Genomic DNA, 25,895 nt, shown 5'->3' on the forward strand with positions numbered 1-25,895 from the left:
CGTTTCTTTTCTGATACAACTATTCTTATTCACCAAGCCTGTGTCGAGAACAAAAGCAAATGGATTCTTTTAGAATTCGGGTTCTTACCCGTGTCAATTAGTTTTTACATGTTTATTCGTTTATAAAAGACTGCTCAATTTGAACTGAAGCTCTCTTTGGTTCATAATCAATTAGGACAACAATGCAACAAGAAACAGACTTATGCTCTCTGCCCCTTTGGCTAAAGGTTATATAAAAGATCAAAGTTGACGGAGAGATGAAAGTGCTTGGCTTGTGTTTCTTGAGATTCGGTCATGTATCGGTTCCTGTCAACAAAGCTATAGATCAATACGCTTGAAACTAAGATACAACGCGGGTGATAAAGTATAATTTTGGGATTGATAAGGATCATACCTGAGTCGGAATAATGTCAATTCTTGATCCAGTGATAGTTTCATACAAGAAAATGTACCTGCCATCATCGCGGTTTCTTGAATCAGTTTTTAATATCGAGACTACTAGAGAAAAATCATAGTCTAGCGAATGTCTGAGCTCACAGAGCCTAAAGCATGTACACACACAATGTTTCTTTCCATATGGAAAACATGTACTAGAACAATCCTATTACAAAGTTTACAGATCAAAATACATACCGCCAAGCTAATTCAGTCACGAGTTCTGCTGGAGCAGCAGGCAGGACCTGACAATCACAGGCGAGACACCAAGAATTTTAGAAGGGATTCTCAGATAGAGCAGGAGAAATGGAAACTACATTGTGAAGATGTAAGTATACCTCGTCCTCGTAAGGATTAGAGTTCTCTTTGAACCACAATCTTAGGAACTCCTATTTGGTTTGAAAAAACAAAAGAGAACATGTTAGAGAACAAAGTGCTACAAACCAATGAAACCTCACTGAGAGCAAAAACAGGCACAATCACTAACCTTATCAACATTTTCAGGCTCCAGGCCTTTTTGGAAGCGCTCTTCATATGAACCCGCAAGCCAGTATCTGCTGGAATCGGGTGTATGAATCTAGGCACAATATGTACAAGTGGATGATGATTCTAATCAGTGATTTTGGCAGTTATGCAGATATGTGTTCAACTATGCATGTGAAGAGAGACAGACATGGAAACGAATAGATAGATAACAGACCTCATCAATCAATAAGATTGAGCCATCACTACTTCTTCCAAACTCATACTTTGTGTCCACCAGTATCAGTCCATGTTCCTTGGCAACACGCTGAAGCAAGTATGATATAATTAAAATCTATTAGACTCCAACAAAGCACAACATTTGAATATTGAAGCAAGCAAAATATATCAAGAAACTAATTTCTTGTGGTCTGCACTTTAGAGATTATGAAATCACTATAGTCTACAGCTTTAGACGGAGGAGTTGTAACTAACCTGCCCAAACTCAAACAAGCTCAAAGCTTTCATACTTGCTTCATCAAATTCAGCTTGAGTCATGAATCCACGTTCAACTATCTGCAAGAATCATCTGGAAAATTAGAACTACACAATTGTGGCTTAAATATTCTTGTCTCACAGCTAAGCAGATCACAGGAAGAGTAAACTCATGACTCAAAAAACTTATATTATGGTTTCTACATTTATTTACTGTAACAGATTATTAGACCTCATTTGGAGAGATGGGCACATCATGATCCGCAGCCTTAGTTGTTGGTGTAAGTATATTAGCTGGAAGCTTCTGGTTTTTTACTAATCCTGCATAATTTAGTAATCAGCATATCAAAGATCTTCTAAGATGCACTTAAAGAAGAAGACAACTAATAAATGGCAATAAAAGAAACTGTACCATCTGAGAGCTCATTCCCACAATAGTTCCGAACACCTTTATTGTACACCGTCCATAAAGATGTGTCAGTACTTCCAGTCACATATCCTCTAACTACAAATAACAAACATAAGAGAACAGCTTAGAACTAAAGCAAATAGAGGCTGCATAGGGAAGCGTCTAACAAGGTACTCTGTATCTAGATCCAATACGCACTAACCCACAAACTCTATGGGAAAAACCGAGCATTTCTTTGCGATAACAACATTTCTATCAGGAGATGAAACGATGGCATTTGGAGTTATGTGCTGTGTGTTATTGAACCACCACAAACTTGTCTCATTAAGAACCTGAAAGTTAAGCACCACAAACTCAGTATTCGTTGCAGTTTGATCTACAGACCAACGAAGACAAATTCAACACTTTAAAGCTATCCAACTTGAATATAAAGCACAAACATGGAGAAAAACAAACCTGGCCTTTGAAGGGAATTGAAGCAAGGTTTCTGTCAAATGCACTCAACCGATCAGTTGTAATAAGAATCAGATAATCACCGGCATCATAAATATCTCTGACCTGCAAAATCAATTTCACTATTATGATCAGTTCTCAACTCTAAACTTATTGTATTGGTTTAGCACATGCTTGGTCTTTTTCACACAGATATGAAACAAAAAGGAAACATCACTAACCTTTCCCTTGATTCTAGATTTCAGACCAGGAACAGTCGCAAGAAGATTCGTCTCAGAGAGACAATTAGAAAGCGAGCCTTTGATTGTGCCAAGAACCTCTCCTTTCCGGTTACTCGTGACTAAATCGTCAAGAGACAGTTGCGGTCGCTCCTCCTGCTGGTTTTGGACCTTGCCCTGGCAAGACATAACCAATGAACAGGGTTTTGGATATTTCTTGAACTCCGGTAATGTTCTAAGGAACGAGACTGATGCAAAAGCTGGGTTTTTTACAGTCACTCTCTTAGTGACGCTGTGGGGTGTTCTCAAAGGATTTAGAGTTGACCTTACACACTGAGCCATTCCAGTAACAGTCCCTAACACCTACACCACAAGCAAACCAAAACCTTAAATTGTTAAAACAATATTGAACCCGAATTCAGTAGTAGCCACAGAGGCAAAACAAGAAGATAGGAAGGATTCTAAACAGTCAGGATTATAGTCCAAAATAGACTCTAGAAAGGAAGAAGAGCAGAGATATACATAAAATTGTGAGAATCGAACATGAGAAAAGAAAAAAGCCAAAACCTTTTAGCAAAATAAGCTGAAGCCGGAGAAGAGAACGAAGGAGCGCAACAGAGTCAGTTCTGATGAACAGAGAGACAATAGAAGCCGGCGGCGAAAAGTAGGGAGCGAACACTGAGCTCGGAATCTGCGTTTGCGTTTAAAAACCTGAATGTTTTGTTTTTTCCTCACTCATTAAAATTGTTAGTTAATTAAGGAAAAAATATATACACTATAACCAGAGGAAAAAAAACACGGCTTTGCCCTCCGCGTCTTCTCTCGGAGATTCAAGATCCGTCACCGTCACCTCTGCATTCTTCAACATCTGTGTTTTTTACCTGAAAGTGAAACCTAAGGTGTAACCTTTATGTGAAGATTGTGAAACCCTCAAGAGAGATTGATGCCAATTTAGCAGAGGGATAGATATGGCGAGGCCAACGGGGAAGCAGAATTGTGGGAGGGTTGTGCTAGTTTCATGCCTCGCTCTTTTAGCTGCCGGACTTGTTGCTGACTTTCTTTGGGCTTCTTCTCATCGTTTCTCCTCCGTTGGAATGTCACTTCCCTCCTCCGTTACCACTGTGATCGGACAACTCCCTCCTAATTCCAATGTAAATGGTTCAATGTTGTCTCTTGTTGATGTAATTAGATCTCAAGCAAAAGAGAATTAGCTCAGCATACTCACTTCTGTTGCTTTCTCAGGGTAAAGACACTGAGAAGAAGAAGAAGGATAAAGTTCGGGAGAGGAAACTTTCTGCAACGTTTCAAGATTTGGCTGCTCCTGAACTTAAATGGGAGAAGATGACAGCTGCTCCTGTGCCTCGTCTTGATGGAGCTGCAATTCAGATTAGGAATTTTCTATATGTGTTTGCTGGATACGGCACCATTGATATTGTAAGCCTCTTATATCTTTCTTTACCGGAGAAAAAAGATATCTTTGATCAGTAGCATTTGGTTGGTTTTTGATGACCAATGATGTGAGTTGTTTTATGACATTCAGGTACATTCCCATGTTGATATATACAATTTCGTCGATAATACATGGGGAGGAAGATTTGATATGCCAAAAGAGATGGCACATTCACATTTAGGGATGGTTACGGATGGGAGATATATCTACATTGTTACTGGTCAATATGGTCCTCAATGTAGAGGGCCTACAGCTAAAACATTTGTGCTTGACACTGATACAAATTCGTGGAGTGACTTTGTTCCTTTTCCAGTTCCTAGGTAATTTTAAAACAAGTAGATGCAATTTGGAATATCTGCAAACCAGTTCGGGTTTGAGAATGGCGATTTACAACATTTAGATATCATTTTGCTGATCAAGATTACTCTTTTCTGTGATGACAAATGATTAAATGAAATTGAGGGAAAAACTTATTTACATTCAGGTATGCTCCAGCTACTCAGCTATGGAGAGGAAGACTCCACGTGATGGGTGGAAGCAAGGAGAATCGGCATACACCAGGGCTTGAACACTGGAGTATTGCAGTAAAAGATGGGAAAGCAATGGAAAAGGAGTGGAGAAGTGAAATTCCAATCCCTCGTGGAGGACCTCACAGGTTCACAACTCTGTTGAACTCTGTTGTAGTTAATCCTTATAGCTTCTTAATACACCATCCTCTATTTTATTTGAGTTCGACTGTGCTTGTGAGTGTAGAGCATGTGTGGTAGTGGATGACCGGCTTTTTGTCATTGGGGGTCAAGAAGGTGATTTCATGGCTAAACCAGGATCTCCTATTTTCAAATGCTCACGCCGTATGGAGGTATCTAATAGTCTACCTGTTTAATTGAATATCATAACTCCTCCTCCATTAATGCAATTCCTCAACTGTTGCTATTTTATGGACATCGTGTGTGTCCTTTCTTTTACCTTGGTGGTTCAGGTGGTGTTCAGTGATGTCTACATGCTGGATGAGGAAATGAAGTGGAAAGTTATGCCATCGATGCCAAAACCCGATTCCCATATTGAATTTGCTTGGAAAGTTGTTAACAACTCCATTGTAATTGTTGGAGGCACCACAGAGAAGCATCCTGAAACCAAAAAGATGGTCCTTGTTGGTGAAATCTTCCAGTTCAACTTGAATACAATGGTAACAATCCAAATGGCCTCCATGCTTAAACCTCTCTTAACCTATAAAAAGTGTAAACAGTAGCTAAGATTTTTCTCTCTGCAGAAATGGTATGTGATTGGAAAGTTGCCATACCGTGTGAAGACTACACTGGTTGGGTATTGGGAGGGGCAGTTATACTTCACCTCGGGGCAACGAGACAAAGGGCCAGATGATCCCGCACCGCGTAAGGTGATGGCAGAGATGTGGAGAACCAAACTGATATTGAATCCATGAAGAGAGACAGAATCAGTCTCCCTTTTGTAATGCAAAGTCAAAACATTCTTTTCAAGTTAATATTATTTGAGCATAACTCATCCCACTACACAAACAGTAGTTTTATCTATCTTCGATATGTTGATGGAGCATTTGTATATTGTAAACAAACATTTTAGAAACCGGACACCGTTTTTTGAAAATCATGAATGAGAAAAAGTTACACATATTTCTTTGGTTGTGGCTGAATCAATTTCATATTTCTCGTAATAGCATGTTAGTCCCAAAAGCCCAAATTTAGCTGAATCTAAGACGAAGCCCATAAATAGAAGAAGCATGTATTCTAACTTAACCCTAGTTTCTTTGAAATCCCAATACCCAAGTGACATTCGCTTTCAAGGCTTCAAGCACAATGCATCTTCCGGAGGATTTGGTAGTGGAGATACTCTCTAGGGTTCCTACTGTATCTTCTCTGGCACGATTGCGATCGACATCCAAAAGATGGAACACTCTGGTCAAAGATGGGAGACTTGCTAAGAAGCACTCTGCTTACGCTCCAAGGCAGTCTCCTCTGGTTATCATGTTGATTAATTTTAGGGTTTATTTAGTGAGCATCAATCTCAATAACAACGTTCCCCCATCTGCAAAGGTAACATGTCAATTCAGCTTAAAAGATCCTCTTTCTATTTTTTCCAAAGAAATCGATATACGTAGCACCTTTCACTTGGACGGCTTATTGCTATGCAATACCAAAGACAATAGATTGGTTGTTTGGAATCCATGTTCAGGTGAAACAAGGTGGATCCAACCTAGATATTCCTACAAGGATTCCGACTGTTATGCTCTCGGTTACGATAACAAATCCTCCTGTTACAAAATCTTGAGGATGCATCGATTTTTTGTTGGTAACATATTGCACATTGAGTCCGAAGTCTATGACTTTGCTTCTCATTCGTGGAGAGGTGTTGGTGAGTCTACCAGCTGGTTCATAACACAGATTAGTTGTCGTCGTGGCGTGTGTGTGAAGGGAAATACTTACTGGCTTGCTGGTGGTCAATACGAGCCGCGAAATGATCATTTCTTACTACGTTTCGATTTTTCAAGTGAGAGATTCCAATTTCTGTCTCTCCCAGCGGATGCTCGTCGTGATTATGGTAATATGGCTTTATCAGTGACTAAAGAAAATCAACAACTTTGTTTGCTAGCTACCCAAGTATTAGATATAAATGTATGGATGGCAACTAAGATTGAGAGTACCGGAGCCATTTTGTGGAGCAAGTTCCTAACAGTGACGGGAGCCGATATCCGCTATCGTCTTCAATTTAATATCGGGATGAGTTTCTTGGTCGACCATGAGGACAAAGTTGTAGTGTCTTGTAACTCAGTGTTTCCAAATATCATACACATTGTGGGAGAGGATAAATACATAGAAGTAAATCATCATGGTGCACAACCTAGACACATCCCATATCTCCTCAGTTATGTTCCAAGTTTGGTTCAAATCCAACAAGGTATCTAAGTTCTTTGTGTAATTGTCACACACTAGCTAGTTTATGCATTTATCTTATAATCTAACTCTTGATATTCAATAGGATGTGTTTTGCTATTCTATAATTTTTTCCCAAACTATTCCAGTTTTTTCATCCTCTGCGAGTGGATGATGTTAGTTCTTCTTTTGTTAAACGAGCTCGCATATATTGTCTTGATCATCAAAATTCTTATGGTTTATTTTATGCGAACACAAAGACCAGTTGCAATACTTAGGTTTCTGAATGATCTCATGACTTGGAGCTAGGAACAAGTGTGTCACCTTAGATTTTGTTTTGGGTTGAGCTTCGTACGTGTCTTTTTGATATTGGTTATCGAGTTATGTTGCATAATAACTAGTAATTGAGAGACATGGGTCACCATCCACAGTAGTTTTATTGAAATTAGTGTTTGAGACTGGTTGTCAAAGATTTTGGGGGTTGTAGTAGATGGAGTTATAAAATCTGAATGAATGAGTTACATGGAGTTATTTTCCTCCTTTACCAGTTCCATGTATGCAACGTGATGAAAAAAGTTTACCTTTTAGATTAAAAAAATAGATACAAGTTGGATATTTATGCTTTGTTTTAAAGTATTAGAAAAGTGAAATTCCAATACTACATCTCGTGAGGACCTCTCACAGTTGGTCAAGATTATATTCAATCTATTTTATGTGACATATAGTAGCGTTTATCAATTTAAAAACGCTATGAAAAAATCAGTATATCAACCATAGCAAAAACAAATAAACCCCTTGTAATGCTAATAAAATTCAATATTCCCCGTTGCATTTCTGTGAAAGAAACTACAAATTTGGCCATATTAAAGAGTCAAAAAGACCAATCACGAAACGGAAAACTTTTGTTTCCAGTAGAAGCAGTAGGCCTCTCCTAATAGCAACGGAGGCCCACAAGCCCAAAGTCAGCTGATCTAGGACGTGAATCAGTTAGAATGTTTTTAGGTCTAAAATCTCTCATCTCCCTTGTTTACTAAGAATTGAACCCTAATCTTTTTCGAAACAGTCGTTTTCGAGCACAATGCATCTCCCTGAGGATTTGGTAGTGGAAATACTCTCTAGGGTTCCGGCTGTATCTTTGGCAAGATTACGATCAACATCCAAGGAATGGAATGCTCTGATCAAATATGGGAGACTTGCTAAGAAGCATTCTGCTTATGCTCCAAGGCAGTCTTCTCTGGTTATCATGTTGATTAATTTTAGGGTTTATATAGTGAGCATCAATCTCCACGGAATCAACAATAACAAGGATGTTCCATCTGCAAAGCTAACAGGTCAATTTAGCCTAAAAGATCCTCTTTCTAACTCTTCAGAAGAAGTTGGTATATGTAGCGTCTTTCACTGCAACGGCTTGTTGCTATGCACCACCAAGGCCAATATACTGGTTGTTTTGAATCCATGTTCAGGTGAAAAAATGTGGATCCAACCCAGAGTAATTACTTACAAGGAATTCAACCACTATGCTCTAGGTTACGATAACAGATCCTCCTGTTACAAAATCTTGAGCGTGGATCGATCTGGCTATCGTTTCCCATTTCAAACTGAGTACCAAGTCTATGACTTTACCTCTAAATCGTGGCGGGTTGTTGGTGAGACTGGAGGCTTGCTCATACCACGTATTCAGAGGCTTGGCATATCTGTGAAGGGAAATACTTACTGGCTTGCTAATAATGGACAAGGACGTGTTATCTTACAATGTTATGATTTTTCTACAGAGAGGTTCCAAAGTCTGTCTCTTCCCAAGGATGCTCCTAGATGGTATTCTGATGTGGCTTTATGAGTGACTAGAGAAGAGCAACAACTTTGTATGATTGCTCTTCGGATCCCTGAGGTATGGATAGCGACTAAGATGGAGAGTACCGGAGACATTTCATGGAGCAAGTTCCTGACAGTATCGAAATTCGATCTCCGCCATCATTTGCGGTTTTGTCTTGGGATGACTTTCTTGGTCGACCAGGAGAACAAAGTTGTAGTGTCTTGTAATAACTCCGTGTTCTCCGACAACATTATACAATTTTTGGGAAAGGATAAATACATACATGAGGATCAACATGGTGCTAAATTTCCTACCCCACGTCTCCTCACTTATGTTCCAGGTTTGGTTCAAATTCAACAAGGTATCTAGTATCTTGGAGGAGGTAGTTTGTGCACTGTTTATTTAAAATGAAAATGGTTCTCTCTTCACAGAAGAAGCATTCTGAAACCACCAAGCCGCTTCTAGTTTGCAACATTTTTACTTGAATGCGATGGTAAAAACCGATGGGCCGCATGATCAAGCCTCTCCAATCGGTTATTATAATCCAGTTCATGTTTATTTTTTTTTACATTGAAATTAAGCTCATTCTGCATTTTTTAAACCCAACTCAGTCACTACACAGATTACAAGTTATAGTCTATTTATTTTCTCTGTTGATGGGTTTTTTTCTATATTGTAAACTTAAAATACATGTTTTGTAGCAATTTCGAGTTATAACACATCTTTGGTCATGATTACAACACATGTTTTACTCATGAGTTCATGACCAATATGGTTTCTTATCTGTTTCTTGCTCTATTATAAAGAAGAAAGAAAAATTTAAGCCTGCATCATCAAAAACTATAGATCAGAGACATCTTAGCTTAGCAAGACACAGGAGTCCTCACTTATGTTCCAACTTTGGTTCAAATCCAACAAGGTATCTAGTGTAGTTTTCTTTGAAGAGGCTAAAGAAAAGTACAAGAGCTAGTGTGGTTTATAATTGTCACACTAATTTATGTATAATCTTTCCAACTAATTTATGCGAGTGATTTGTTTATTTGAATGCCAAAATAATATCTCTAACTTAGGATGGCTCTCTCTTGTATGGCTGCGGTACCAAACACACTCATACATAGCGGTGCAGTGATCTCCGCCATCGGTGAGATTATTGTAACGATTTAGTATTTGGCTTTGGTAATTTCAAACTTCCAAAAACATCATTAATGCCAAAATAAATATTAAAATCCCGGATTTCCACCCTATATTTCCAAATTGACGTTTTTTAAACCCCCAATTTTGTTTACTCTACAAAAAGGAGGCCAAATCATAGAAGAAAGTAAGAAACTACAAAATTTCAGCTAGTCAAAAAGAGGAAAAGAGGAATCAGATAACATTCTATTGGTCCTACTATTTTAAACGGACCCGTATAGAGTAGCAAAAGGGGCTTGTCATTTCTGCAAATTCAGCTTGACCTTCTCCATCACTTTCCATAGTGCAGATTTAGCTTCTTCTAGTGTCTCAACACCATGACCTTCCTCAAATGCTAGCCTTTGTATGTTAAACTGCAAAAAAACAATATAATTGAGCATAGAGAGATAAGCTGAGAGGCACTGTGAATGATCATAATTGTGTCTACATCAACTGGACAAAACTGTTTCATACAATGATGTTTTACCTGAGCACCTTGACGAACCCGTACATCTATTCCTTTGCTATCTATAGAAATTAGAGCAGCATCGTCTACCTCTGATTCAGTAGACAGTAGCTCTCTCAGCGGTTTCGAGAAGATGGCATTTAGTTCCTATCAGAAGTTATAGGGAAAGTACGTTAGAGCACACTCGAATCAATCCAGTTTACAAAAGGCCAAGAATGGGGAGCAAGTTTATTGGAGTCCTAAGGCGACCAAAAGAGATCTGAAACAACGCACCTTGAGGTTCCGCTCACCACCATCAACAGCTATCTTATCTGGTTGTAAAGCTTCATACTCTTTGACATCAACCCAAGCGACCGTGCCAAAGCCTCCAATGAAATATATATCACTGCCAATTGTCACATTGAGAATGGAGTGGATAAGTAATAGGAGACAAACAATCATCCTACATGTATTGGTAATTTGGAAGGCACAAGTTTTGAAACAAACCTTATGTTCTGCATCCTAAAATAGTGAAAGTTTCCCCATTGCTCAGAAGGCCTGTGCGGGTGCTTAGCAATATATTGCTTATGAGCCCACTCCTACCAAGCAACAACCAGAGATATTACGACCCATTACTCAGACATACAGATGTTTCGCAGGTGAGATTCATGCATAGACAACCATAAATTGAAAAGGAAAAAAGTAACTAGACACCCACCTGTTCATCTTCTGACAATGGGTATACATCACCAAATAATGTCACTCTAGCATTAGATAAGCCACTCCATCCAGGTATCTGCCAGTCAAAATCCCGGTTACATAAAAAAAAGGGAAAACCTCTTGCTTGCATAATTTAAACACAATAATAGCCAATGTTACCTGGACAACGAGACTGCATCTCGGTTCAGCCAAGAGATTTCGTGTGTGGATGGCCAACGGTGAAAATAAAAATATTGGATCTGATAAGAAAAAGTCGAAGCCATTCAAGAAAGGAGCATCTATTATATCTCAGCCAGAAGACTCAAGGCATTAACTGTGCTATTATCATTTCAGTATTGCCTTCAATACTATCCAGACCAAAAACACTCCTACATGTACATATTTAATGAGATTTATGGAAAAGGGGGAAACAAACAATTTTGAGTTCACTTTCTACTATTCTTCCCCACCAAATCCAAATCAAGTTAAAAAAAATTACAGTGAAAGTTAGAGACTTAGGAACTAATTGACCACTAGTAAATCATTAAACTGATATTCTGAAGAGAAACTGAGCGTGCAACAAAAGAAGACACTGTAGAATTAGGAGCAAACAACAAAGAAAGAAAGATTCAGTGACTTACGTCCCATCCGATCAGGTGCAAAATCTACCAATGAGCCAAATGGGTATCCTTCCCTGCGGTGGTGCATTTTGGACATCACTGTGCATAGATGAGCAAACCTAGCCTTGAATCATACAAAGAAAACAAGACCAGACAGAGAAAGAACTTGAATAATCTTTTCTCAGTTTCTCACTGATGTGAAAAGAACAATATAACAATCTAAAGTACAAACCCTTTACCTGTTCCAACAAGTTCCGTACAGCTAAAGCAGGCCGAGGTAAAGCATGAGCTGATGTAGCATTTTGAACACCACCAGATATTGGAGTTCTAAAAAGTCCAGCTCGATTTCCTCCACTCCCCTGAGGATGTGCAAGAGATGCCTCCACATCGATTACACTATGAGAAGTTTCACCATTGCTATTACTCCCGAGCTTTTCCTTGACACCACATAACAAGCTATTAATCTATATGCCAAAGAAAACTATCTACTACAAATTCATCTTTGCACTAATCTAAGATTCGATTCCACACAAACTCTGCATCAAAACCAAAGTTTTAATCTTTTGCTGAATTTTTGCATACCCACAGCAAAAGTTGTAATCTTTTGTTGAATTAATTCATCAAAAGACAAGAGAATAAGTACCTGTGATAAAGAGAAGATATCCCCAGGAAAAAAACCGAACCCATTACTTTCAGCCATATTATCTTCGCCTTCACTTGGTGTCTCGTTATGTAAGAGAGCTTGTATACGAAGCCCGTGACTTGATCCATTACTGATTCTCAGCTTCGGGAATTGCTTTTTGGGTAGCGAATTACAAAACCAACAGGAAGACTGGGATGAAGTGGGCAGCGAAGGTTTGAGGAGAGGCTTTGTCTGTAAATTGGGGATGTGTGTTGAAGTGTAGAGAGCTTCCATGATTGAGGAGAATAAGATTTAGCTTGAAGAGTCTGATCTTTCACTATGGCAGATGCTTCAGGCGACTTTGTTGAAAGTAATGCTTTAGGAATTAGGACTTTTCCAGAGTAGGGTTTGTAAAACACATACATATAAGGGGTTTTTCAATTTTTTTTTTTTTTATACTCTCTTTTGTTTTGATATTGATAATAACGAATTTTACTTGAAATAAGAAAATTTGTTTTTTTTTTTTTTCGTCTGAATTATTCCATTATATAATACGATTGAATGATACAAGGGTGGGATGCGGTTTTGGTATACAAAGCCAGCAAAAGATAAACTCTTCCAGATGAAATAAGAAAATTTGTTTCTTTTCAATTTATATTTTTTTAGTGATAATAACAACCAACTGTTGCTATTCCTATGACTATTGGATTACCATTATTCCGTTTCTAAAATCTTCTTACTGTTGATTAAAAAACTACTCATAGGAATAGCAATGCTATATTGGTATTATTAAGTTTAAATAATCAAATTTTAATCGCTTAAATATAATAATAACCATTCTTTTAAGGGAATTGATGAAAGTAGAGTGATTTTAAACGTTTAAATTCCTCCTCTAAAGAAATTTCTATCATCTCATTCGGTTCAGACCATTTTAATTCTAAAACGTTGAAAAGAAAAATCAACAAGTCCAATGGTCAATGACACAAACTCCTTTAATTAAGGCACTAATGTCCTAATTTGTAATGCGGGACCCACGTCAATTTTGTTCAAACGTTGTCGTTTTCAGCCCATCCTTCCTCCGAATCCACGCGCCACCGTCTAAGCTGTAGCGTCATTGCACGCGCCATTTTGCTTTCAACCGCTCGAATCATCCCAGCTGAAACTCCGGTTACATCTTCCACCTTCTTTAAACTTTGCAACTTCATCGTGTTCTTAACGCCGAACCAAAACGCCGCCGCTAAAATCACTCTCTTCGTCGCTCTCGGCTTCCTCTCCGCCACAGACAAAGCGAGTGACGCATACGAAACGACAGCGTTTGTTAAATCTCGCTTTAGTCCTAATTTACCACACCAATTTACAAAAATGCCATCCGCCACCGTAACCGCAACGGCCTTAGCCTTCACTCTGTTTTCCCTCCCTCGCGCTCTGTTTACGCCACGCGTCGTCGACGATAGCTCGGAGCTTGAGACACAATCAAGAGACGAGCAGCAAGACGAAGACGAAGACGATGATTCAGAACAGCAAGTTGTTCGTGGAGGCCAAGGAAGAAGAGGACCAGAAACGAAATCTTGAGTGAGAGATTTGCAATTAGGGCAGATGACGCGACGGAAATGACGAGCGAAGAGGAAATTTGAGCCATGGAACTTAGCGTCACAAGAACGGCAGAGGAAAGCTGAGTCCGCGGCGCAGTGGATATCAGCTTCGGCACCACAAAGCTCGCAGAAGCTCACCATTGAGTCGATCTATGATCACACAAGTAAGAAAAGAGAGAGAATTGGATTGGAATGATAATGATGATGATGAAGATGGGAAGAGAGATTTAAGGAAGAGATGTAAATGATTGAGGGAGAGAAAGAGCGGTGGAGTTTTTATGGTTCATGGTTGATGAGAGTAGTCTCTTCCACAGTTCACACTAGGCCTGCGACTTTGAGCCGAACGGTTAATTCGGTTTCGGTTCTTCGGTTTTTCGGTTTATTCGGAATTTGAAACCTATTCCGAATTGAACCGACTAATAATTCGGTTCGGTTCGGTTCGGAAACGGTTTAGTCGGTTTTTGTAATTCGGTTTAGTCGGTTTTCTACCAAAAAGAAGAAAATTAAAATTATTACAAATTCAGAACATTCATCATGAATATACAACAACAACTCAATAACTTGACATAAATGAAATACAATAGATACATAAGATCTTCCAAAAAACAATTAACCTGAAAGGAATGACAAAAAACCAATGATCCATTACGCCTAAGTTACTATAGAGCATGGATGCATTTGGTATGTTGTCATTGTTCTCCTGACGCCAAAAGAGAAAGAGTTTGTTGTTCAAAAATCAAAAATAGAGAGAGAAAGAGACAAGCCTTTAAACCTTGAAGATCATATGTGTTTGTCGTCACCTTGTCTGTTAGGCAGAAAAATAAGAAAAAAACAAAACTGACTTGTTAATGAAAGACTAAAGTAAAAGATCGAGTGTACCTCAATTTCCAACTCCAATTCAAGGGCCAACTGATGATTGGGCATGAGTCTGTGAACCTACACAAGGCAAATGAAATGTAATTGAGTCTATAGTAAAAACCAAAAAAACTTAAAGACAGAATGATTACCTAAAGACTCATGAAACTCCAATTCTTCAAACATTTGAACCAAGTTTGCTAACTTCTCCTCATGAATGGTATTTCTAAGCCATTGTTGAGTGCAAATCAATGATTCAACCATGTGTGGTGACAAGCAACTTCGGAAAGGGTCCAAAATACGACCACTGGTGCTGAATGCAGACTCTGAAGCCACAGAGGAGACCTGAATGGCAAGCACATCTCTTGCTAACTCTGATAAGATTGGGAATTTAGAACTGTTCTTCCTCCACCAGCTTAAGACATCATAATCCAATCCCAAACCATTTGTAGTTCTTGGCACTTGTTTCTCAAGCAAGTAAATGTCAAGTTCACTACTAGCTTCTTCATTTGCAGTCTCTGCTAACATCTCAGAGTACAAAGAGTCCATCCTCTCATAACCATCATCATCTGCCAAATCAAACAAGGCACTTACATCGGCTGCTTCTCCTTGATCACTTCTTGTTGCACCACTATCACCTTGAGAAGAGGTGCTCAGCCTCACCACATACTCCTCATATAGCTTTTTCATCACACCCCTAATCCCTGATCTAAGATGATTAGCTTCCAGGCTATCTTTCCCATACAGCTTGTCAAAACAAAGACTTGCAAATTGCATTTTGTTCCTCGGATCAAAAACACTTGCAATAATCACAAGCGGATTCATGTTGATAAGACCATCCCAATACTTCTCAAATTTAGCCCTCATCGCCATAGCTTCTGTCTTCAATAGTGTATCACTGTTGGTGCTTAGATTGATCAAATTTCTCTCAATGGTCACAATCTCATTGTAGCAAATAGAGGATGTCACTGATTTAGATGCTGAAAAGGATAGAGTGCAATTGAAAAAGATTTTCAGAAACTTACATAACCTTTGCACTTCTTCCCAGCTAGCAAAAGTCGGAGGACCAATTCGTTTGCCAGCATCCTCATCATCATCACCAGCAGCCTCTCCATTTTCCTCATCCTTTTCCATGAAATACTCATTATACAATTTATCCTCAGCCAACATCTTATCAAATGCACCCCTAAACTTGATTGCGGCTGTGAGCATAAGATAGGTGGAATTCCACCTAGTGACAACATCGAGGCACAAGCTTCCTCTACTTGCATTTCCTGTCTCAACCCTTGATTTAAAAGACTTAAGTCTGTCACCCGATGACCTCACATACTTGATAGCATTTCTGATAGCCATTATACTATGATTAGCTTTTGCTAACCCATCTCTAACTATCAAATTTAGAATATGAGCACAGCAACGCATGTGAAGGTACTCACCACCTTTTACTAACGCATAAGGATCTCGCATAATCAAATCCTCTGTGAACAACCGTAAAGCTTTCTCATTTGCTTTTGCATTATCTACAGTGACTGTGAAGACCTTCTTGATGCCCCATTCATCTAGGCAGCCAATCAAATGTGATGCAATGGTATCTCCCTTGTGATCAAGGACAGGCTTGAACCAGATGATCCGTTTCTGCAATCTCCAATCTTTATCAATCCAGTGAGCTGTCACCACCATGTAACTACAAGAAGTTGTGGTAGCTACCCATATGTCTGATGTCAATGAGACTCTCTGTTTTTCCTTACCAAACAACTCCTTCAAATTAGCTTTCTCTTGCAAAAACATTGCATAACAATCTGTAGTGGCTGTCTTCCTGCAGTGAACCGTGTACATGGGGAGATTGTTTCCACAAAATCTCCTAAACCCCTCTGATTCCACAAATGCAAAAGGCAGCTCACAAAGCACTAACATCTCATTCACTGATCTTCTAAACAACCATTTATCATACTTGATTGCTGTCATTACACCACTGCTATCTCCAGCTAACACTTTCTGATTATCACTCTCATACATCTTGAATAACTTGCACCTTTTGATGTGATTGGTCATAGCACTTGTTCCAGTTTTGACTGTGTCGCACCCAATCAGTTGGCCACAGTATCTACACTTGCTTAAAGCCAGATTGTCTTCTTGCTGAACGAAATGCTTCCACACAGGTGCTCTATGAGCTGGCCTTTTCCTCGGTTTGACTGCAAAACCAGAACTTGATCTCTGAGATTTGGTTCTTTTTCCTCCAACTGAAGAGGGAGGTGGACCATCTTCTTCTCTATCAATCTCTTGACCAAGATTGTCATCATTGTTGTTTTCTGATTCCGACTCCATCTGCGAATTAAAAGAACAAACAATCAGACAAGAGATTACATAATCAAATGAATAACAACACATAAAAACAAAATGCTCAAAGCCAACTCATATCTATAGTAACGTTCATGATTAAATATGTGAAGGTATAATCAGAGAGACAAGAGATGTGAAACGCCACCGCCACCGCCACCGTCGGAGGAAGAAGGAGGGTGAAAGTGGAAGTGGGAATCGATGAGATACAGAAGAAGAAGAGAGAGAGAGAGAGAGTACCAGTGTAAGAGATAATGGCGAAACGAGAGATTAAAAGAGAGAGAACTTACAAAACAACTACAATCGAACACTGGTGATGAAGATCGAAGTCGAAGAACACACGGAGTAACGGATGATGAAGATCGAAGCTCAATATCTCGAGTTTCGCCGCCTGAGAGAGAGAGACTGCGATTAGGTTAGGGTTTATTTTTTTAACAACTAATGCCTGATATAACGCTTATATACTTACGGATAATTTTCGGGTAACCGTCGGTTATGTCTATTCCGAACCGAACCGAATGCATAACCGAACTAATTTTATAATCATTCCGATCGGTGCAAGTTTACAAATATGAACCGAACCGATTCCCAGGCCTAGTTCACACACCAAAGAAAATTACATGAGCCAGAACTTTTTAGGGAAATGAAATGAATGGTGTTTGTAGAATTGGAGCCATGACGTGTCGTGAGGTTTTGAGGCTGGTGAGATTCTGTGGTCATTTTTAAAACCATTTTATACTAGCCGCCAAGTCATTCTTCTTCCTTTTGGTGTGACGTGGAGATTTAGTCAACACTAATGTCTTTTCAGAGTCTTGGTCTCATTGCAAATTGCTTCTTCTTTTCTTGGTTCCTTCCATTACATTTCTTCTACATTATTGCAGTCTTTTATATAAACTTTTTATACATTAATCTTTCGTCGAATACAAAACATAAAATAATACTCTTAATTTATAATCTAAGGATACAAAACACAATGTGTACACTGTGGTAAACCTGTTTGGGTTCTGATCCCAACTTGTGCAACAATAGTCTATATCTTGAAATCTTTCCAAAAATGGTTTCTTAAATAAAAGGATCTTTGAATAGCCAAGCTTACTCTGTTACTCTGTTAAGATATATTCATAGAGCCCCTCCTACACATCAGAATGCCCGGTTCCACTGTGACCTCTCCAGGGAGTTTTACTTCTTTGTTATCCGACCATAATGCCTCTGGCGTATTCTAAATGCCGGTTTTCGTAGCAGTACTTTGTTGGATTGTTTGAGATTTACTTGATCGTTTCGGGGTTTAATCTTAAGTGGGTGAGCTTCTGTGTTGAATACCCACTCGTCTAAGGGAATGACTGTTGTGGGCGAGAAGAGTAGATAGAGATACTTGAGTGTCTCAGCAAGGAAGAAGCTTTGCATCTTGTTGTCCTTAACGCCTGTATTAACCTGGAAATGATTGAAAGTAAATAAGAATCTACCATCAGTTACACTTAAGACCTAATATGAATGGTGGAATGATATAATTCAATTCACCAAGGTTTTAACAATGCGGGATCTAATTAGGCGCCTACAGAAAACTTACATCCTTCAAACCGACATATCCAGACTCTATGCGCGAGTTCTTCTCAAATGCTTCAAATATATTCCATCCCCATTCTTGATATGTCTTGTTGCCAGTTAACCGCCAGAGGTAAAACAGTGATTCGACAGTTTCTGGTCTCAAGATGTTCCACGACGTTCCAACACTCATGTCCTGAATCACCATGTTTGTGGAATGCATATACTAAACAACAAATTACGCATAAAATAAACAATCTGTTTGAAAAAGACATGCAAATGACATACACTCCCAGAGTTGAAGAAATAATTCTCCCCAGCCAGTTTTGTTGGTGTTGATTGGTAGAAGTTATAACACGTCCATGCAAGCTGCAAGATATGTGGAAAATAGCAATAAAGGCTAAAGCTCAGACAGCCTAAATCAGAAAAGCAGAAAATTCAAAGATCCGAAGCACCTATGACTATGAGGCTATGATCAAAGATCATTCAAGCCATAAGTTTACCTCTTCGGCGAGTGAGAGAAACTTCTTTCCTTCAGCAGGATCACTATACCCAGATGCTCCTAAAGCCAACATTCCGGGAGCAAAGCATGCCAATTCATCCATCTGAATACAGATGAGAAAGAACATGAGACTGGAAAGACCTGGCAATGAAACATTTTCATGTAGTACAGTAGAAACAATGAACAGACGGGTTTACCTTATCGATCAAATTTCCATTCTTCTCACAGATATATGTAAACGACGACGGTGTAGATTTCCTAACCAAGCTTAGCAGACCATTCATTGATTTCTCCCACATATCTCTGATGCCAAGATTTCAAGTAATAACAGTACAAATTATTATTGTTTGGCTAAAAATGTTGAAACTACAAGACCAGCAAAGATAAGAAGAACATAGATATCAAGCAGAAAAATAATTGTGATGGCTGCTGGCTGAAATTAGCGGAGTTGATTTCAATCAGCTTTCAAATGCTCCAATGTTACGTTTACCATTTAATTTATAAGACATATACACTCAGTAGACTAGAGTTAAACTTACCTATAGTGTTTCACTGCTGAAGTTTTGTTCCCAAACACCCAAACTTTGAGCAAATATTCGTAAAAGCTGTACGCGAAATATTAATCGTCACAAATCAAACCAAAGCAGAACCAGAAGGGTTCATACGAGCAGTAATATAAAATGCAATCAAGTTGGAAAACAACCTGTCTCCCATGGCACCAAATGTTATGGTAGAGTACGATGGAATAGCTGTATCGGGATTTATATATATCGGAAGTAAACCATCAGCAGGGAAGTTCTTATTTAGTACTGAAATAACCTTTTCTACCTGAGACACGAGTTAACAGGTCAACCATTGAGGTGCAATTTATTTCCACCGAATAATGACAATATGCATCCTGACCTATTGCCAACTTTAATACCTAATCAGTATATAATACAACAGAATAAGCTAAGAAATATGTATCCCCCATCCACTGGTTTATAATAAGCAGATGGATATGTAATAAGTCAGTCGTACTACAAATTACGAAGAGTAATTGCACCTTTTGCTGATATTTTGGGTCCCCTGTCCTCTGGGAAAGGGCAATAAATTCAAGCTGCTCAGTACCAGAATCTGCAAGAATACTGTCTCCCTAGTACAAGAAAGAAGTAAACAAATCAAATAAACCGAAAGACCACATGTACATGATAAAACATATGTGAATACATCACATTCCACAAACATTAAACAAGAGCTTCCTAGTGAAACAATACCTAGTTAATAAAGAATCTTTACTTTCGTCATGATCTTTACAACTAAAACAGTCTAGACACAAACAGAATACTAATTGTCACATAACTTGAAAAGCAGAACAGTTCGTTCCTGGCGAGTCCTGAAACATCTAAGAAAGTGACTGGAACTTAAATCTCAATTTTTCAGTGACCTCTTAGGAGCTCCTTTAGAAACATGTTCGAACGACTATCTCTATAAAGCTTTGCAGGCATATGAAAATCCGCGAGACAAGAAGAGAAAATGTATATCCACTGCTTAAGGCTTTGAGAAGATCGACAAGGAATATGACAGATAGGACTTACCCCCGCCCATGTAGGATTGTGAGCATTTCCATGCTTCAAGTTGATAATATTATATGGTATACCCGATTGAGTGTCCCATGCAGGCAATAATCTGTCTGCAATATCCGTAGCCTTTTCGAGGAAAATTTTATCCCCAGATAGATCATACGCACTGAGAAGCCCTCCTACCACTCTGAAAGCCAACAAAGAGAAAATCTATAAGCGCAGATGCTACACTTCCATACCACATATTCTGCTAACTCCACACAACAAATAACCTAAACAAGATGACTCTTCTTAGTACACGTAGAAAAACAACATGGTAAACCTGTTAAATGCAACCTTATGGTTGTCTCAAACATACTGGCAGCATAATCCTTGTCGAAATCTAATGAGCTTGCTACCCACCTGCAAATGAAAGACAATAAGCAAATGAAGGCTGGGAAAGATGAACAGGGAAAGTTGGGATTCGAACTTCAATTAATGGAGAAGAATACAATATCGATAGCTCAGAAACAAAATTATTCATAGGAGGTTGCAGTGTTAGCCAGAAGTATATAACAATTTCTATATCTTCTTGAAATAGGCTATGAGTTACAGTCAAAAGTGAACATTGCACAACAGATATGTTACAAAGATTCAATAGCCATTTCTATTTCATTTTCTCCACTTCTTATTTTTTTCTCAATAAGATGAGACAAGCCTGTTTAGAACAAGTCAAGCCAGAAAGAATCTTCCTAAGAAATGGGGAGGATGGAAGAAATCTACTCACTCTCTGGCTTTCTGAAACTGCTCATCTAGACCCATTATATAGAGTGTATCTAATGCATCTATCATAGTTGCACCCAGGCCACCAAAGCTGTCAACGCCGTCTTTTGTCTGGGGCTGATAATGCAAAAAAATTAACAAAATAGCTTCAGAGACATATATTTATAGCAAGTAGAAAGTGTTCTCATTTTGACTAGTTAAACCCAATACTTCTCTGAAAAGTGGTGAAACATAACATAAGCTAATAGCATTACAGCTAACTATTCAATTTCAAAAGAAGGCCTATTTGAAGATCAATGCTGATTTGTAGAAACAATTGTCACTAATATAAAGATAAAACTGTACCTGAAGCTCATCTTGTCCCCAAGCATACTTTTCATATGAACTCCAAGCATGAATCATTGCTTCTTTTACTCTCTGCATTCGCTGAGCATTAACTGGATCTTCCTGAACATCCTTCAAACTATTGACAGACACATCCTCAGTAACGCTCTTTATCTCTTCCAACTAGCAGAAAACATAACAAATTTGAGATCATCATAAAAATCTTATAACTTTCTCAACATTGAATAGTCAATCAAAATCTTGCAAAGCCACGAGACTGCATAATGCCAATATCGGCCACAGTGTATTTAAGCAAATGCAAAAAAAGAGGAAAATTTGGGTCTAATCAAATCCTCATAGGGAGAAGAAGAAATAGCTTACCATCTGCTGCAACCGCAAAACTTCTTCATTTAACTTGGAAACTTCAAACTGCAAAGTAAGCATACATTTTAAACACACATAAGTGAAAAAAAATCTATCTTCTTTCAATAGATATATGTTTAACATTGGAGTAATTCAAATAAAAACTCTACTTTATCTAAAGATTGAATTTTGAAATTCCTCTAGAACCCAGAATTATCCATATTGCTTCATTCTAGAGACCTTGAGCTGCCTACTTTATCAAATTCGATTAGCGCCTATCATGAATTCAACAGTGGTACCTGATAGTCTCGGGAAAGAGATTGACGATCCCAAACCACCATGGAAACAGATACGAAGAGAATGATGAGCAAAGCAAGACGTCTTGGTCTTCGGAGATAAAACGCAGGGTTGAAGTATTTCCATATCCCATGACCATTTACAAGTTTATTCCTCGCCATCTGAATTCCGACGATCAGATCAGATCTCGGAGGTGAGAAAATTTTGAAAAAGGAGAAGAAGAAATTGAAACCATGAATTGAAAAAGAGGAAGAGATCGGATCAGAGTAAAGAGAGGGAATGATCCGGTTTAAATTAGTTGGTTTGGGTTTGGTTGTTTATTGGTTTGGGATTTTGGTTTACTTGAAGATTGAGAAAAAAGTGAAAAACAAAAAGCAATTGTTTGTTTTTAGAAGAGGCCCAAATGTAATCAAGGACGAAGCCCACAGTAAAAGCATGCGTTGTGACGTCATAAGTTTTAGGTCTAAAACCTTCCATCCCAAGTTATCGAAATGATGATGATGAAGAAGGGAAACATTGTACATCTTCCGGAGGATTTGGTTGTGGAGATCACTAGGGTTCCAGCGGTATCTCTGAGACGATTGCGATCAACATCCAAAGGGTGGAACGCTCTTATCAAAGATGGGAGATTTGCTAAGAAGCACTCGGCTAATGCTCCTAGGCAGTCTCAGGTTATAATGTTGATGGATTCTAGGGTTTATTTAGTGAGTATCAATCTCCATAGAATTGACAACGACAAGGCTGCTCCATCTACAAAGGTAACAGGCCAATTCAGCCTAAAAGAATTCTAATAACTCTTCAGAAGAAGTTGATATACGTAACGTCTTTCACTGCGACGGGTTATTGCTATGCACCACCAAGATCAATAATAGAATGGTGGTTTGGAATCCATGTTCAGGTGAAACAAGGTGGATCCAACCTAGAAATTCCTACGAGAAATCAGACTCCTATGCTCTAGGTTACGATAATAGATCCTCCTCTTACAAAATCTTGAGGATGGATCGGTTTGCTGGTGATATATTTCAAACTGAGTACGAAATATTTGACTTCACCTTTAATTTGTGGCGGTTTGTTGGTGTGACTACCCACTGGTTCATACCACGGTATTGAAGTTGTGCACTACAAGAATATTAATTTTCTGTAACGTCCAAATAAACGCTATTTAACGATATTATAGCGTTTTAATAAACGCTCTATCATCGCCCGTCATAGTAGGTCGAAGACATAACATAACGGATTTTCGTTGTGCTATCGTACTGTTAAATATTATAGCGCTTTCTCATATGCAATCATATATTTTATAGAAATCAAAATTTAATTATGAATTTTGAATTATAAATTATAAATTTTTATTTTTTTAATTTTAATTTCAAATTTTATTTTAATTTTTTTTATTTTAAATTCTAAAAGCTCTAATTTAAATTTACAAGTATAAAAAGTAACAATTTATATAAACATTTACAATATGTATATTGTAGGAGAAATATATAGTAAATAAAATACAAACAGAACACTAAAAAACTTTTTGGGAAATACTTACCGGCTTGCTTTTAGTCAATACGGACAAGGTTTTACCTTACTGAGTTTTGATTTTTCAACAGAGAGATTCCTAAGTCTGCATGCCTCTTCCTAATTCTATTATGGATCGTGCTACGGCTTTATCAGCGTTTACAGAGGACCAACTTTGTCTACTAACTCATCTGGACGACAATCCATTAGATTTATATGTATGGGTAACAACTAAGATTGAGAGTAACGAAGTCATGTCATGTAGCAAGTTCCTAACAGCCAAAACTAATACTAAGTTGTCTCGGTGGATGAATTTCTTAAGCGATCATGAGAACAATGTTTTAGTGTGTTGCGAGAAATACGGGGTCCCCAATGACGTATTCTTACACATTGTGGGAGAGGATAAATACATACAAGTTCATTATAGTGGAGAATCTAAATTGACATTTCAACTCACTTATTATGTTCCAAGTTTGGTTCAAATCCAACAAGGTGTCTAGTTGTTGGAGGAGGCAAAAAAAAAAGTACCAGAGCTAGTGTTTTGAAACAGTTGAAAGTCACAACAAACAGTTGTGTAATGTTGGTTTTCTTTTGTGAAGGAAACATACATATTTCTTTTATGTGAACACCATGACGAATGACAACACTTGGTGGGTCTATGGATGATCCTAATTATCACCTTAGCTTTGCGTCTTTTGTGGAATTTGATATGGTTATAGAGTTGTGACATAGGTTTCATTGACTCGGAAGATGATATTTTCTGGATAGCTTTTGGTTCGTGGCCTCATTTACAGTTTATCAAAATCTTGGTTCTCAAGGATATACTGGTTTGTAAAATCTTATAAGGCCAATTTTATTTTACAAGTACCTTGGGACTATAGCTAGGTACATAGATTGAGGTATTCGCAAATACAAAAATGAGGATTGATTTATCAAGCTTTTAGTGAAATACACATTTAATTTATTAGTCTATTAAGAATGTAAGTATGATGACTTCATGAGATTCAAGATCTAGGGAAGAGATACATAATGGGCTAAAATGTTTGAAGATAACCCCACCAGCCAATTATTACTTAGAAGCATTTTGAATTATACAAAGAAATAGATGAAGTATATATATATAGGGATTGAGACATTCTACCACCTGATGCCTCAAACTATCTTCACTTCCCACTCTATCTCGTTTCAAAATTGTTTTCAACAATAAAAAACTAGATAAGGCATAGACTAGTGTGACAATTGTAAGACCATGCACTGACTTGGTGCTTCTCTTTTGCCTTCTCAAAAGAACTAGCTAGCTAGATACCTTGTTGGATTTGAACCAAACTTGGAACATAGCTAAAGAGAAATGGGGTAGGAGAATCATGTACATGTGTAGGTTTTGCACCATGATGTTCCAATTCTGTGTATTTACCCTTTTCCATAATGTTTATGATGTTCTTAGAATACTGATTGGGTTTATTACAAGACAATAGAACTTCTTTCTCATAGTCGGTTAAGAAACTCACCCCATTACCAAACTGCCTAAACCGAAAATGATTGTGGATATCATCGTCCCAAACTGTGAGGAGCTTGCTCCATGACATTGCTCCGGTACTCTCACTCTTCGATGCTATCCATATGTCATAAACATTTGACTTAAAGAAACCATGTAGCAACATACAAAGTTGTCGCCCTTGTCTAGTCACAGATAAAGCCAAAGGAATAGTGTAAACATCGCCAGGAAGAGACACACTACCAAATCTCTCTGTAGAGAAATCAAAACTTAGTAAGAATGGTTGATAGTGATCTTCATGTTCCAAGATTTGAACAGAAGCAAGCCAGTAAGTATCTCCATTCACAGACATGCCATGAGTATGACCCCATATAACAATATGTCCATTCACAGATATGTCATAAGTCTCACCATATATAATGACCCAGTTTCTACTCTTACCAACAACAACAACCCTCCAAGAATTGGAGGTGAAGTCATAGACTTCGATATCAGTTTGAAATATGATACCATGAAGAAATCGTTCCATCCTCAAGATTTTGTAACATGAGGATACTA

General features: G+C 38.2%; 10 protein-coding genes across 11 annotated transcripts; 4 read left to right on the forward strand and 6 right to left on the reverse strand.

The window, feature by feature from the left end:
* Positions 1–48: 48 nt before the first annotated feature.
* LOC9319351 (phosphoribosylaminoimidazole-succinocarboxamide synthase, chloroplastic) lies at positions 49–3,173 on the reverse strand. Of its 2 annotated transcripts, XM_021031288.1 has the most exons (14): positions 3,040–3,172; positions 2,746–2,835; positions 2,476–2,649; positions 2,258–2,359; positions 2,004–2,133; positions 1,805–1,897; positions 1,625–1,713; positions 1,393–1,473; positions 1,136–1,225; positions 923–1,012; positions 774–824; positions 634–680; positions 395–452; positions 49–306 (listed from the first exon to the last, which is right to left on the reverse strand). In XM_021031288.1, exons 2-14 carry the CDS (start codon positions 2,812–2,814, stop codon positions 241–243), a joined length of 1,140 nt encoding a protein of 379 aa, XP_020886947.1. In that variant the 5' UTR covers positions 2,815–2,835; positions 3,040–3,172; the 3' UTR covers positions 49–240. The 2 variants fall into 2 exon arrangements, with proteins under 2 accessions (XP_020886947.1, XP_002885420.1); XM_002885374.2 differs by having other exon boundaries at positions 2,476–2,835; positions 3,040–3,173.
* A 65-nt stretch (positions 3,174–3,238) lies between these two features.
* LOC9321487 (kelch repeat-containing protein At3g27220) lies at positions 3,239–5,569 on the forward strand. Its single transcript, XM_021031287.1, has 7 exons — positions 3,239–3,623; positions 3,715–3,906; positions 4,013–4,242; positions 4,407–4,577; positions 4,676–4,781; positions 4,902–5,108; positions 5,193–5,569. Exons 1-7 carry the CDS (start codon positions 3,441–3,443, stop codon positions 5,361–5,363), a joined length of 1,260 nt encoding a protein of 419 aa, XP_020886946.1. The 5' UTR covers positions 3,239–3,440; the 3' UTR covers positions 5,364–5,569.
* Positions 5,570–5,653: 84 nt separating this feature from the next.
* Positions 5,654–7,893, forward strand: LOC110229967 (putative F-box protein At3g21120). The gene has a single exon (XM_021031289.1). The coding sequence runs from the start codon at positions 5,755–5,757 to the stop codon at positions 6,859–6,861; it is 1,107 nt and encodes a 368-aa protein (XP_020886948.1). The 5' UTR covers positions 5,654–5,754; the 3' UTR covers positions 6,862–7,893.
* Positions 7,880–9,361, forward strand: LOC9319352 (putative F-box protein At3g21130). The gene is given in 1 exon segment (XM_021031290.1): positions 7,880–9,361. A coding segment is annotated over 1 exon segment (1,104 nt). The 5' UTR covers positions 7,880–7,906; the 3' UTR covers positions 9,011–9,361.
* Positions 9,362–9,843: 482 nt separating this feature from the next.
* Positions 9,844–12,618, reverse strand: LOC9319354. Its single transcript, XM_021033329.1, has 9 exons — positions 12,219–12,618; positions 11,815–12,012; positions 11,597–11,699; positions 11,136–11,215; positions 10,975–11,052; positions 10,764–10,855; positions 10,551–10,662; positions 10,299–10,424; positions 9,844–10,185 (listed from the first exon to the last, which is right to left on the reverse strand). The coding sequence occupies exons 1-9, from the start codon at positions 12,489–12,491 to the stop codon at positions 10,072–10,074; spliced, it is 1,176 nt and encodes a 391-aa protein (XP_020888988.1). The 5' UTR covers positions 12,492–12,618; the 3' UTR covers positions 9,844–10,071.
* Positions 12,619–12,997: 379 nt separating this feature from the next.
* On the reverse strand, positions 12,998–14,104 carry LOC110230175 (B-box zinc finger protein 32). Its single transcript, XM_021032197.1, has one exon. It carries the CDS (start codon positions 13,928–13,930, stop codon positions 13,244–13,246), a length of 687 nt encoding a protein of 228 aa, XP_020887856.1. The 5' UTR covers positions 13,931–14,104; the 3' UTR covers positions 12,998–13,243.
* Positions 14,105–14,322: 218 nt separating this feature from the next.
* LOC9321488 (zinc finger BED domain-containing protein RICESLEEPER 2) lies at positions 14,323–16,969 on the reverse strand. The gene is made up of 3 exons (XM_021031085.1): positions 16,846–16,969; positions 14,797–15,162; positions 14,323–14,725 (listed from the first exon to the last, which is right to left on the reverse strand). The coding sequence occupies exons 1-3, from the start codon at positions 16,967–16,969 to the stop codon at positions 14,688–14,690; spliced, it is 528 nt and encodes a 175-aa protein (XP_020886744.1). The 3' UTR covers positions 14,323–14,687.
* Positions 16,970–17,864: 895 nt separating this feature from the next.
* On the reverse strand, positions 17,865–22,632 carry LOC9321489 (mannosyl-oligosaccharide 1,2-alpha-mannosidase MNS2). The gene is made up of 14 exons (XM_021032196.1): positions 22,336–22,632; positions 22,055–22,102; positions 21,695–21,856; positions 21,354–21,466; positions 20,924–20,989; positions 20,603–20,774; positions 20,071–20,160; positions 19,729–19,853; positions 19,565–19,630; positions 19,223–19,328; positions 19,027–19,128; positions 18,812–18,892; positions 18,549–18,719; positions 17,865–18,412 (listed from the first exon to the last, which is right to left on the reverse strand). Exons 1-14 carry the CDS (start codon positions 22,492–22,494, stop codon positions 18,161–18,163), a joined length of 1,713 nt encoding a protein of 570 aa, XP_020887855.1. The 5' UTR covers positions 22,495–22,632; the 3' UTR covers positions 17,865–18,160.
* Positions 22,633–22,830: 198 nt separating this feature from the next.
* LOC9321490 (putative F-box protein At3g21120) lies at positions 22,831–24,342 on the forward strand. Its single transcript, XM_021031086.1, is given in 3 exon segments — positions 22,831–23,117; positions 23,119–23,436; positions 24,108–24,342. Coding segments are annotated over 3 exon segments (840 nt in total).
* Positions 24,343–25,140: 798 nt separating this feature from the next.
* LOC9319356 (putative F-box protein At3g21170) lies at positions 25,141–25,866 on the reverse strand. Its single transcript, XM_021031087.1, has one exon. It carries the CDS (start codon positions 25,864–25,866, stop codon positions 25,141–25,143), a length of 726 nt encoding a protein of 241 aa, XP_020886746.1.
* Positions 25,867–25,895: the final 29 nt, after the last annotated feature.

The sequence above is a fragment of the Arabidopsis lyrata genome, assembly GCF_000004255.2.
Source record: "Arabidopsis lyrata subsp. lyrata unplaced genomic scaffold ARALYscaffold_3, whole genome shotgun sequence".
NCBI classification, from domain to species: Eukaryota; Viridiplantae; Streptophyta; class Magnoliopsida; order Brassicales; family Brassicaceae; genus Arabidopsis; species Arabidopsis lyrata.